This window comes from Syngnathus typhle, linkage group LG2, assembly GCF_033458585.1.
Source record: "Syngnathus typhle isolate RoL2023-S1 ecotype Sweden linkage group LG2, RoL_Styp_1.0, whole genome shotgun sequence".
In the NCBI taxonomy this organism is placed as follows: Eukaryota; Metazoa; Chordata; class Actinopteri; order Syngnathiformes; family Syngnathidae; genus Syngnathus; species Syngnathus typhle.
In genome coordinates, this window is record NC_083739.1 from 24971949 (window position 1) to 24985888 (window position 13940).

At 45.0% G+C, this 13940-nt stretch overlaps 1 protein-coding gene across 5 annotated transcripts in view; it reads left to right on the top strand.

The window, feature by feature from the left end:
- lama5 (laminin, alpha 5) overlaps positions 1-13346 on the top strand; it is a 348173-nt gene extending 334827 nt beyond the window's left edge. For all 5 annotated transcript variants that reach the window (XM_061273125.1, XM_061273122.1, XM_061273123.1 and 2 more), the window contains 6 exons: positions 10124-10298; positions 10372-10672; positions 10746-10876; positions 12286-12379; positions 12454-12573; positions 12684-13346. In XM_061273125.1, coding sequence (XP_061129109.1) covers positions 10124-10298; positions 10372-10672; positions 10746-10876; positions 12286-12379; positions 12454-12573; positions 12684-12823 — 961 coding nt within the window. In that variant the 3' untranslated portion in view covers positions 12824-13346. The remainder of the gene's footprint in view (positions 1-10123; positions 10299-10371; positions 10673-10745; positions 10877-12285; positions 12380-12453; positions 12574-12683) is intronic.
- Positions 13347-13940: the final 594 nt, after the last annotated feature.

Consider the following 13940-nt stretch of genomic DNA (forward strand, 5'->3'; position numbering starts at 1 on the left):
TTTGGAAGAACCACACAGGAGTCAAGCAAGTCATTTTAGACACCTGCAGGCGGAGAGTTCACTCGTCACTGTGCTTACAGCGATGGTCGAATGAAGTCTGACTCAGGCCTTTTCAGGTGCATATTTATTGAGAGAAACAGAGTGGGGTTGAAAGTGGGGGTGTGGGAACACACAGGTTAGGGTGAAGCCGGTCCCCTGCTGATCAAAGCATAGCAGGGGGCCTTTTATGACTTTCTGTAAACAAAGCAACTTTGATTGCTTCCTCTGCGTCTAGTCAATCAGTTGAACGATCTTAGCACTTTGGTCAACTACTTTTGTCTAGACGGGACGAGCTAGTTAAATTATTACAGGTTACATTCCAACATAATCATACGATGAAGATATCCTGCAAACCCTAACAATGAGACCACTGCAAATCTACCAAGACCCGGCCGTCCCTCCAAACCTTCATCTCAAACAAGGAGAAGACTGATCAGAGATGCAGCCAAGAGGCCCATGATCACTCTGGATGAACTGCAGATAACTACAGCTGAGGTGGGAGAGTCTGTCCATAGGACAACAATCAGTAGTGCACTGCACAAATCTGGCCTTTATGGAAGAGTGGCAAGAAGAAAGCCATTTCTCAAAGATATCCATAAAAAGTCTCGTTTAAAGTTTGCCACAGGCCACCTGGGAGACACACCAAACATTTGGAAGAAAGTGCTCTGGTCAGATGAAACCAAAATCTAACTTTTTGGCCACAATGCAAAACGATATGTTTGGCGTAAAAGCAACACAGCTCATCACCCTGAACACACCATCCCCACTGTCAAACATGGTGGTGGCAGCATCATGGTTTGGGCCTGCTTTTCTTCAGCAGGGAGAGGCAAGATGGCTAAAATTGATGGGAAGATGGATGGAGCCAAATACAGGACCATTCTGGAAGAAAACCTGTTGGAGTCTGCAAAAGACCGGAGACTGGGACGGAGATTTGATCCAAAACATAAAGCCAAATCTACAATGGAATGGTTCACAAATAGACATATCCAGGTGTTAGAATGGCCAAGTCAAAGTCCAGACCTGAATCCAATTAAGAATCTGTGGAAAGGGCTGAAGACTGCTATTCACAAACGCTCTCCATCCAACCTCACTGAGCTCGAGCTGTTTTGCAAGCAAGAATGGGCAAGAATTCCAGTCTCTCGATGTGCAAAACTGATAGAGACATACCCCAAGTGACTTGCAGCTGTAATTGCAGCAAAAGGTGGCGCTACAAGGTATTAGCGCAAAGGGGCCGAATAATATTGCACGCCCCACTTTTCAGTTTATTTGTTAAAAAAGTTTATATTATCCAATAAATTTCGTTCCACTTCACGATTGTTGTCCCACTTGTTGTTGATTCTTGACAAAAAATTTAAATTTGATATCTTTATGTTTGAAGCCTGAAATGTGGCGAAATGTTGAACACTTTCGCAAGGCACTGTATGTATGTATGTATGTATGTATGTATGTATGTATGTATGTATGTATGTATATGTATATATATATATATATGTATATGTATATATATGTATATGTATATATATGTATATATATATATATATATATATATATGTATATATATGTATATATATATATATATATGCTGGATAGCTCAGTAGGATAGTCGCCAGACTATCAACCAGCGGGACCCGGGTTTGAGACCTGGTCGGGGTGGAGCCATACCATCATCCAGTGTGGGTCTGTGGGCAAGACCCTTGACGATATCGCCTACCTCATAAACATGGTGAGAGATAAAGAATCAAATGAGATGCCGGCTCAGACGTCGCCCGGTCAAACAAGGTCTGCGTCAGGCGTTGGGGGACCAGAACGCCTAGATGAGAAGTGGGCTGCTGGAACAAGGCGGAAATGAGCGAGATGTGAGAACCTAACACTGTTGGAGTGCTACTACTCCAGTAAACCAAGTCAGAGTGGGTACATGAAGAGAATGTGGGAGCAATGGAAAGTGCGATATCCACACTCAACACTAACCACTAAACAACTAGTGACACAGTGCTCCAATATCCAGAAATGGCAATTGATATCACAACTTGAGATTGACGAGGTACAACACAGATGCCAAGACAAACGGCAACCCGAATTCTAGGTCAGAGTGGAGTCAACATCAACTCCCCAAGAAATTGGGTACACATATACCAAGAGGATATGCAAGCCTGAACAAGACAGCAACTGACCTGAAAGATAAGATCATGACTCGAATGAACAGCGTCCAACCCCGACGCCAACTACAAAGGCTAAGTGAAGCACCACCAGAAAGTCTGGTTGAAGATCTGAATGCAGCACTGAGAGCAATCCCTACAACCACCATCACTGAAACCAATGAGTTGATATACACTTCAGCAACAGTGATCCTGGAGATGCTTGGTTACAAGAGCAATATCAAGCAAGAGATACAAGACCCACCATGGAAAAGAAGGTTGGAGGCTAAGATCAAGACAGTGCGGAGAGACGTGAGCCAACTATCAGAGATCCAGAAAGGTGCAATGAAGAAACCAGCACCCAAGAAGTACAGCCAGATGAACGTACCTGAAGCACTGGAGACTGCCAAACAGAGGCTCCTAGCCCTGTCCAGTCGCCTAAAGAGATACACAAGAGAAAGTGAAGCCAGGCGAATAAACAGGCTCTTCACAACCCAACCAGGAAAAGTGTACTCTCAATGGCAGGGTAACAACAGCAGAACAGACCCACCAAGGCTGGAGACTGAGCAATACTGGAAGGGCATATGGGAGAAGGACACATCACACAACAGTGAGGCACAATGGCTAGTCTCTCTAAGAGAAGACCACAGCAACCACCCTGAGCAGAACCCAGTTACCATCACTGTGGCAGACATCCAAGAGAGAGTCTCAGGTATGAAGAACTGGACAGCACCCGGGCCAGATATGATCCATGCCTACTGGATTAAGAAGCTCACTGCACTCCATGAGCGCCTAGCAGAACAAATGAACCAGCTACTAAAAGTTGGAACTCACCCCGAATGGTTAACTGATACATAACAACATAACCATCCAACTATCGGCCAATAACCTGTCTCCCTACAACATGGAAGATCATGTCAGGCATCATAGCGGCTAAGATAAGTGTACACATGGCTCAATACATGAGCACAACACAGAAAGGCATAGGCAACAATACCAGAGGAGCCAAACACCAGCTGCTGGTTGACGGAACAGTCGCCCGAGACTGCAAGACTCGACACACCAACCTGTGCACTGCCTGGATTGATTACAAGAAAGCCTACGACTCCATGCCACACTCATGGATCACTGAATGCTTGGAACTGTACAACATCAACAGGAACCTGAGAGCCTTCATTGCAAACTCGATGGGACTGTGGAAAACAACCCTTGAGGCCAATTACAAGCCAATTGCACAAGTCTCCATCAAATGTGGCATATACCAAGGAGATGCTCTGTCCCCACTGCTGTTCTGCATAGGTCTGAACCCCCTCAGCCAAATAATCAACAAGACTGGCTACGGATACCGACTCAAAAATGGGGCCACCATCAGTCACCTCCTATACATGGATGACATAAAGTTGTATGCCAAGAGCGAGCGAGACATCGATTCACTGATCCACACAACCAGGATCTACAGCACAGACATTGGAATGTCATTCGGACTAGAGAAGTGCGGTCGCATGGTGACAAAGAGAGGGGAGGTAGTCCATACAGAAGGGGTCTCACTCCCAGAAGGAACAATAACAGACATTGAGGACAGCTACAAGTACCTTGGTATCCAACAAGCAAATGGCAACCTCGATGAAGCCACAAGGAGAGGAGCCACAGCCAAATACCTACAACGAGTAAGGCAAGTCCTCAGAAGTCAGCTAAATGGCAAGAACAAGATCCGGGCAATAAACAGCTATGCCCTGCCAGTCATCAGATACCTTGCAGGAATAATAAGCTGGCCAAAGGAAGAGACGCAGACCACAGATGTCAAGACACGGAAGCTCCTAACCATGCACGGAGGGTTCCACCCTAAGTCCAGCACCCTGAGACTGTACACTAGCCGTAAAGAAGGAGGCCGAGGACTACTGAGTGTGAGAGCCATTGTTCGGGATGAAACAGCCAAGATCCATGAGTACATCAAGGAAAAGGCCCGAACGGATGACGTGCTCAGTGAATGTCTCAGACAATGGCAAACAGAGGAAGAGTGGCTAGAGACACCATCATGGGAGGACAAACCCCTACATGGGATGTACCATCGGCAGATAAGTGAAGTGGCTGACATCAAGAAATCCTACCAATGGCTGGAAAAAGCTGGACTGAAGGACAGCACAGAGGCACTCATCATGGCTGCACAGGAACAGGCTCTGAACACCAGAGCAATAGAGGCCAAGATCTACCACACCAGACAAGACCCAAGGTGTAGGCTGTGCAAAGAGGCCACTGAGACAGTCCAGCACATAACAGCAGGGTGTAAGATGCTAGCAGGGAAAGCATACATGGAACGTCATAACCAAGTGGCTGGCATAGTGTACAGGAACATCTGTGCTGAGTATGGACTGGAAGCCCCAAGTTCAAAGTGGGAAGCACCCCCTAAGGTGGCAGAGAACGGGCGAGCCAAGATCCTGTGGGACTTCCAGATCCAGACTGACAAGATGGTGATGGCGAACCAACCGGACATTGTGGTGGTGGACAAACAGCAGAAGAAGGCCGTTGTAGTGGATATAGGAATACCAAGCGATGGCAACATCAGGAAAAAAGAACTTGAGAAGCTAGAGAAATACCAGGGCCTCAAAGAAGAGCTTGAGAAGCCCTGGAAAGTGAAGGCCTCGGTGGTGCCCGTGGTCATTGGGGCACTTGGGGCAGTGACCCCCAAACTGGAGGAGTGGCTACAGCAGATTCCAGGAACAACATCAGACATCTCAGTCCAGAAGAGTGCAGTGCTAGGAACAGCCAAAATACTGCGCAGAACCCTCAAGCTCCCAGGCCTCTGGTAGAGGACCCGAGCTTGGAGTGGGAGACCACCCGCGGAGGGTGAGAGGGGAAATTTTATTATATATATGTACACTACCGTTCAAAAGTTTGGGGTCACAAAATTGTTTGGGTGACCCCAAACTTGAACGGTAGTGTATATATTTATTTAGATAATTATTTATAGATTATATATATAATCTTCTGTGTAAAAAATCTTATAATATATATGTATACTTATATTCATAGATTATATATAATCTTATACAAATATAAAATATAATTTATAATATTTAATTCATAATACTTTATTATAATAATATTTACACTACCGTTCCAAAGTTTGGGGTCACGCAAACAATTTTGTGACCCCAAACTTTTGAACGGTAGTGTATATACTATATATATATATACATATATATATATATATGTATATATATACTGTATATATATATATATATACACAGTAATCCCTCATTTAATGTGGATAATTTCAGAAACATTCTTATTTATTCAAATACCGTTTTTTTCCGTGTATAGTGCGCAAAATTTAACTAATTTATTGTCCTAAAATCTAGGGTGCGCATTATACATGGGTACAAAAAATTTTTAATTTTTAATTTTTTTTTTTTTTAATTTTTTTAATTTTAATTTTTATTTTTTATTTTTTTTAAAGTCCCAATGATCGTCACACACGCAGGGAGGCAATGGGTCCCATTTTTATAGTCTTTGGTATGGTCTTAACTAGGCTGGATGTCATTTTCTTTGTTGGCGTTGATTTCTCCGACTGCCCGTAAACGCACCACCGCGCTCCGTGCGGACGTGAAAAAGGCGGCTCTGTATGGGAGAGACGTTGAAGAGGAATAAAAACACCCTTGGAAACCAAAACTTGCCCCTCGTCGTGACTCGGAGCCGCAACAAATGTTTCGGATTTGTGTAGGGTACATTGTGACAGACAGCAAACTAGCAGGTGATCGAGCGAGCGTCTAATACAAGAGCATTGCGGTCGTATGGAGCGTGTTTGAAGTGAACAGCAGAGACGAAAGGAACAAGGCAAAGTGTTGTGAAATAAAATATTACCTGTAATACGGATTTAGGTAGAGAACTGAACTCTCGCTCTTTATATAGCTGACGTGTCTTGCGCATCCGTTCTGCGCATCTGTAATGGCGGCCTCCGTATGATATCCGGTTTGCGTGTGTGCGTGTGCGTGCGAGAGCGAGAGAGAGTGAGAGAGAGAGCGCGAGAGAACGCTCAACCGTAGCGGCCTACCAAGCATGTTTTTGGAATGTGGAAGCTGTTTGAGAGTCTGGTGGTGCGGGAGCGCAGGCTTCTGTACCTCTTCCCAGAGGGCAGAAGCTCGAACAAAGAGTGAGCGGGGTGACTCACATCACTCACAATCGTGGTCATCTTGCGGGTGAGATGGGAGGTGTAAATGTCCTTCAAGGAGGGGAGCGAAGCACCAATAATCTTACCAGCCGTGTTCACTATGTGCTGTGGGAGGAAACCGGAGTGCCCGGAGAAAACCCACGCGGGCCCGGGGAGAACATGCAAACTCCACACAGGGAGGGCCGGAGGTGGAATTGAACCCGGACCCTCCTGACTGTGAGGCGGACGTGCTACCCAGCGCACCACCGAGCCGCCACGGATAAATCCAACAAAATAAAATTATACGACCAGCAAAAAAACAATGGCATTGTGATGCCAAAGGAAAGGAGATGCAGGTGTGTCACAAAAAAACTTTGCTGAACATACTCGTAAAACGAGGAATAGAAAGAACACACACCACAGTCCCAACACACACTTCAACCCTTAGTTTCATGGTTGAATTCTGTATACAAACACCTATGCAACTTTAATTGCAGCGTCCTCATAACATCATGCCAACAACATAACATGAGTACCGTATTTTTCGGTCTATAAATCGCGTTTTTTTTTTTCAAACTTTTCATAATTTGGGTGGGGGGGGGCAATTTATACTCAGAGCGACTTATATGTGAGTTTTTTCACAAATTTTCAAAATTCAAAAATCCCTGATGTAGTGAAACCGTGATAAACGAACGGCGATGTAGCAAGGGATTACTGTAATCTGAACTGCGACTGCGGCCCATACGCGGCGGTGTTTTACATAAAGGACAAAGGATTTGATCATGGGATTTAATGATTTGGAGTGACAGAGATTGTTTGATAAAATTGTTGTTTATAATTATATGGGGCTGTGGAATATTTTGAAGTGCAACCGCCGTCAGCGGCGCGCACCCGGCATTGTTGACGATCGGATGGATTTAATGATTTGGAGTGACACAGATGGTTTGATAATATTATTGCTTATATAATAATTATTTGATATATCATTTAGTATATATTGTTATATGGGCCTGTGGAATATATTGAAGTGCAACCGCCGTCAGCGGCACGCACCCGACATTGTTGACATAAAGGACGATCTGTCAGGCTTGGAGCAGGGAGAGGACTCGAATGCAGAGTTCCAACCAAAGGTGTTTTATTTTCTCCAACGTAAGGCAGCACCAAAAACAAAAAGCGCCTCAACACGAGGGAAAAAAGGCTGAGAACAGCAAACAAAAAACGCCTCAAACTGAGGGAAACACTAAGGCAAAAATCCAACGAAACAGAACACAGAGCTTGGGCAAAAGGTATCTTCTATCTAGGCTTTCTCGGGGAATTTCTGTGACTTCAGGATCGCTAGTGTTCGTGACAAGCAAGACGCACTGGCAAAAGCCAAGGGGGAGACGCAGGCTATATACACGCCCGGGAGGAGGAGGGCACAGGTGCAGACAATCAGGCCAACGACACAGGTGTACGCAGTCGGGGAACCAGGAAGTCAAGTGGACTGACGTGCAGAGGAAGGACCCACAAACTGAAATGAGTTACAACCAGGGCTGTGGACTCGGTCGGACTCGGTCATTTTTGCCGGACTCGGACTCGGTTCTGATTTTGACCGAGTCCACCGAGTCCGACAATAAAAAAAATACGTTCCATTTTATTCATGCACCCCGCTTCAATGGTAGAACGCGGATGAATTTAAAGACATCAAATGAGAATAATCCTTTATAAAATTTAAAATTGACTGACGCAAACGTGAGTTCTTCATGTTTTTATTGAAAACAACATAGTGCTGACGCCGTACGACATCGGTTTTTCGCTTTCCAAATAAGGCGTGCGCGCTACCGCGGCAGGGGGAACAAGATCTCACGGGGGAACCAAATCAAGCACAACACCGGGAGCAGCAAGAGAACAATGTTTTGCCTCTAGATTTGGGGGGGAAACGGAGAGTAAGTTACGATCAATGCGGCCACGTTGAGTTGCACTTAGGCTAATGTTTACATTATGTACCAATGTCAAGGACGATTATGTCACCCAGCTTATATCATTGATGTTTCGATAGTTGTGGGGTCGTCACTAATTATTTGTGTTTAGATAAATGTCTGAGCTATAATGGTGTAATTAATGATTAAAACTTGAAAGTATATGTTTATTGTATTCGTTTATATGTTTAATAAAGACAAAGCCATCACAAAACTGTTTTAATTATTTAGATTTTGATCTAAATTAGCCTTGAATAAAGACTAAGCAGTCACATGAATTAACAGAAAAAATGGACAGCCGGACTCGGACTCCTGGTCAAGAGGCCGGACTCGGACTCGGTGCAAAAATCCGACGAGTCCACAGCCCTGGTTACAACAATAAAACAGGAAGTAACATGACACGACAAGACAGCCCACAAAACAGGACAGCATGACACGGTCGATGGATTTAATGATTTGGAGTGACACTGATGGTTTGATAATATTATTGCTTTTATAATAGTTATTTGATATATAATTTATATATCGTTATATGGGCCTGTGGAATAATTTGAAGTGCAACCGTGGTCAGCGGCGGGCGCGCACCCAGCATTGTTGACATAAAGGACGATCGATGGATTTAATGATTTGGAGTGACACAGATGGTTTGATAAAGGTGTTATTTATGTTATAGTTATTTGGATAACAGTCAACGTTACGTCAGGCCCGTTCTCAGCACTTCGTTTGTGTTTATGTCACGTTAGCATACCGTTTCGTTTAGCCTGTTGTTGCTCGCTCATGTCTGTTCTTGGTGTTGGATTTTGTCGAATAAATTTTCCCCAAAATGCGATTTATACTCCGGAACGACTTATATGTATTTTTGTTCACTTTATTGTGCATTTTATGGCTAATGCGACGTATATTCCGGAGCGACTTTTAGTCCGAAAAATACGGTAATGTTATGTTTTGTTCACTAAACGAGGTGTAGGAGAGAATCCATTCCATTTTTCAAAATAAAAGCTTGTTCAGACTCGGATAAATCAGAATCAGCTTTATTGACCAAGTTTGTGCATGCAGAACAGGGAATTTTTCTCCGGTTGCTCTCAGCCTCTGTACAACATTTAAGTGACTGACAACTTTCAGGTAACTAACAACATTTAAGTGGCGAGAGCAGGATGTTATTGCACAGGGATGTCGCTGAGTCTCTATGAGTGGTGTGAGTTCATCAGAGCGACAGTGGAAATAATGCAAGTTACTGGTACTTTCTTGTGCGGCACGGTACCAAATCATCTGCTGGCCTAGTGGATTCATCAATGCATCTTCTAGCAAGTTTGAGCACAGTAATTGTTACACAAGCAGACATTAAAATATATTGCATTTCAAGAAGCATTCCCTGGGTAAAACGGCATAGAATTTGTAGCTACAGTTCTTACGTTCATCCCTGGGGGTCAGTCTTGGTCTAGCAGTGGTTGGGGTTGACCCTTGCTGGGAGGAGGGAATTTTTATCAGGTCCTTGCATCTTCAAAGCCGGAAAAATGACACAATGTCATGTTCAGGGTAGTTTGAAAACACAACCAGTAGTGGGGGAAAGCTTTTGTGTGACAACGTAAGTTTCCTTATTGCGGGTTTGCAAACACACGTTAAAGTAAAACGTTGGCATTCTATGGTGATTTCTTGTGACTGGATGAGGCACCAGCATGGTGTGGAAGTCTGGCATTGGGGGTCTTGGTAATGAAGAGGTCAGGTCCACTTGCAACATTTCCATTACACAGTAAAGCAATGTAGCAAGCCCTACTAATTTTTATAGTTACTATAATAATGTTCAAATAATTTTACCATGTTAATAAGGGGTGCTCTGTGCACAGGCCTCACATCTCCATAGCTGTGAGGATCAATTCATCGGAAGGTTTGATCCTCTACGCGTCAGATGGCATCCTGTCTTTGGCTGTGTCGGAGGGTCATTTGCTGTTGTCACTGGGAAAGAAGAGGAAGGTTAGCCTGCGCAGCCGCACCAGGATGGACGACAAATACTGGCACACGGTGAGGTCAATGAAATGAGGTCACGTGACGCTTTACAACGAAACCTAAGATGGCGGTTTGGCTGTGTCCTCAGGTATTCATTAAGCGTGACAAGGACAAGATCAATATGATTGTGGATGGCGTTGGCGCTCAGTCCAGGAAGATTCCTGCAGGAGACCGCACACGCATCAGTGCACCGTTGTATGTGGGAGGAGTTCCGCCGCAATCTCCAACGTCTACTGCCTTGCCTGGCTTCGTTGGCTGCGTTCGTCAGCTGATCATGAATGAGAGCCCTGTGGGAGTCCCCGCCCACAGCCAGGGTGTGGTACCCTGTTTCCAGAAGCCTCTGCAGCCCGGTGCCTTCTTCACCGGCAAGGGAGGACATGTGGTCGTCGGTGAGCAACCATCTTCTCACTGTTGTTTGTTGCATTGTGTGATGACAATGTGAAATTCCTGAACTTCCTGCAGATGAGCTGCTAGCTCTGGGTGGCGACCTGGAGATCCGACTGGAAGTCCGTCCGTTGTCCGATTCTGGGTTGCTGTTGCATGCTGGGAGGACATCAGGCCAGCATTTGATCTTGACACTGCGCAGAGGAGAGGTAACACTGCGTCATATTTCCTCCCCATGTCTCACAATAACACGCAAGGGTGGCAGTGACCTCACTAAGAGTGACCTCTCATTCAATTGAAAGGACCCAGTAAGGTGCACGTTACTCAATAAAAGTGTTACCACAAACATCCATCCATCCATTTTCTGAACCGCTTAGTCCCCACGGGGGTCGCGGGCGTGCTGGAGCCTATCCCAGCCGTCATCGGGCAGTAGGCGGGGGACGCCCTGAACCGGTTGCCAGCCAATCGCAGGGCACACAGAGACAAACAACCATTTGCACTCGCACTCATACCTAGGGACAATTTGGAGTCTTCAATCGGCCTACCAAGCATGTTTTTGGGATGTCAAAGTCAAAGTCTGCTTTATTGTCAACATCTTCACATGCCGAGACACACAAAGACAAGACGGAATTACGTTTTCCAAATCCCACGGTGACAAGACATATTACACGATAGACACACAAGTAAACAACGCAATATAAAAAACAAGAAGGCAGAAACAATAAATAAGAGTAACAATAAATAATAAATAAATAGATAACACAACGAATAAAAGCCAGTGTGCATACAGTAAAAGTACAGGACGCTACGCAGAACGGGGAAGCAAGTTCAGGATCCTGACTGCCTGGAGTATGAAGCTGTTTGAGAGTCTGGTGGTGCGGGAGCGCAGGCTTCTGTACCTCTTCCCAGAGGGCAGAAGCTCGAACAAAGAGTGAGCGGGGTGACTCACATCACTCACAATCGTGGTCATCTTGCGGGTGAGATGGGAGGTGTAAATGTCCTTCAAGGAGGGGAGCGAAGCACCAATAATCTTACCAGCCGTGTTCACTATGTGCTGTGGGAGGAAACCGGAGTGCCCGGAGAAAACCCACGCGGGCCCGGGGAGAACATGCAAACTCCACACAGGGAGGGCCGGTGGTGGAATCAAACCCGCACCCTCCTAACTGTGAGGCGGACGTGCTACCCAGTGCTCCACCGAGCCGCCTACCACAAACATTACTATTTTATTTTACTATCAGTGAACATGAAATTGTAAATATGTTTAAGTATTGTTGTAAAACAGCATATGTGTACTGTATATACAGTGTGTCTTGGCAGCGACTGGCTGTCTTTTGCTGACAAACCTAGAAATAGATTTTTCATCTGTGTGAAAACTTCTGCGCATTTAATCAGGTATAATTTGTGGCAGCACATTATGCAACTGTGATTAATATTTGGAATTGCCAGTGGCCTAAACTCTTGAAATCTTGTGGCAGAACCGTGTGAACTACGAGTGTTCGGTGCAGTCTCGCACAATTCATTGGTGCCTGCTGTAATAGAGAAGTAATGGAGGCCAGAGTGAGGCCAGGCTGTTTTAGAACCTGTAATGGAAACTTTGCCTGTTGTGTACTGTGTTTAGGTGCTGCTGTCCATGAACAGCGGTAAAGGTGATGCCTTGTTGTTGTTGGTCCCAGAAGAGGCACTCTGCAATGGACGTTGGCACACCATCGCAGGTCAGTGACACAACCGAGATGCACGCCACCATCACGTTCCCTTTGATGGCTCATGCCGCGCTGTTGGTCTTCAGTGGTAAAGAAGAAGAACGTCCTGAAACTCCATGTAGATGCAGAGAGTCAGAGTGGCGCCGGACCCAAATATGGCCGCTCAGCAGGGGTCAGAGAAGTAGTATACCTCGGAGGCGTTCCCGGTTAGTACTGTACAGTGTCCTCTGTTAATCAATCGAACCTGGAAACAAATCATCTACTCTAGGTTTAAACTGTTGTCATAACAATTTGCACTCCTCATCCTGTCCATCAGATGGCATCACCGCATCACCAGGCCTCCCCGCTTTCCACGGCTGCATCCATCATGTGATAATCAACGGTCGCCCCACTCCTTTCAACAAGGTTCTGTCAGTTGGCGGTGCTGTGGGGACACACGGCTGCCCTATTGATTAGCACCAACACACGTGTATGTGTGTGTGTCTGTATACAGTCTTAGCTTCACATTCCATGGGTGCAAATTAATGATGGTGGGTGGCATTTGATTAGTTTATTTATATCTATATTAATGCACGTATATCCGATATCCACACGGTGCTCCGGTTTGTGCGTGCACTTGTATGTACACTGCAATCACCTCCACCTGCACACTAAAATTCCCTCAAGTGTATGACATTATTGCAGCATATCATTGCAATCCACAAATACCTCATGCATATTTGGCCTTCTGGCAGTGAAGTGCTGTCTTTGTCTGATTACATCCCAACATGTACTTTTGGCTGGAAGGGGGGCACGATCACATGATGTGAGCATGTGCACCGCGTTAATGTTTCATGTATTCACTTTTGTTTCTTGTTATGCTATGCTAATCACATTCACCTTAGGTTTTTCATGTACTTTGAAATTAAACTTGTAAACACAATAATGTTTTCTTTATTTCTTTACAATTAATAAATATGAAACCTGTTTGAGAAAATTATACAGTAGTAATACTAAATTGCTGTTCACCTTTCACGGCGTAGCTGCTTCACGTTTTTTTTTCACAGTGCATTGTGTTATAGCTTAAAAAAAAGACACTACAGAGCGGAGTCAGGCCGCAGCGGCACAGTCAGAGGCTTAGTGAAATATGTGTGAGTCACAATTTGTCCTACTATACAGTACGCACTTCGTATTGATGATTAAAATTATCATTAAACTGTAGTTATTTGTAGGAAAGCCTTTACTTATCTTTGTTAAACAAAAGATTGGGCCTGAAAACAGGTTTGTCATACATGTATAATAATTAGGGGTGTAACGATTCATCGATACACATCGATTAATCGATAAAATGCTCTACCCATGCGGGCACAGGGAGAACATGCAGACTCCACACAGGGAGGGCCGGAACCCGCACCCTCCTAACTGTGAGGCAGATGTGCTAACCAATGCCCTACCGAGCTGCCCAGCAATGCTTACCAAATAAAAAATATAAAAAGTAAATTTAAGACTTCCGTTCCCATGGGCTCACCACCTGTAGGAGGGGCCAAAGGGGTCGGGTGCAAAGTGAGCTGGGCAGCGGCCAAAGGCGGGGACC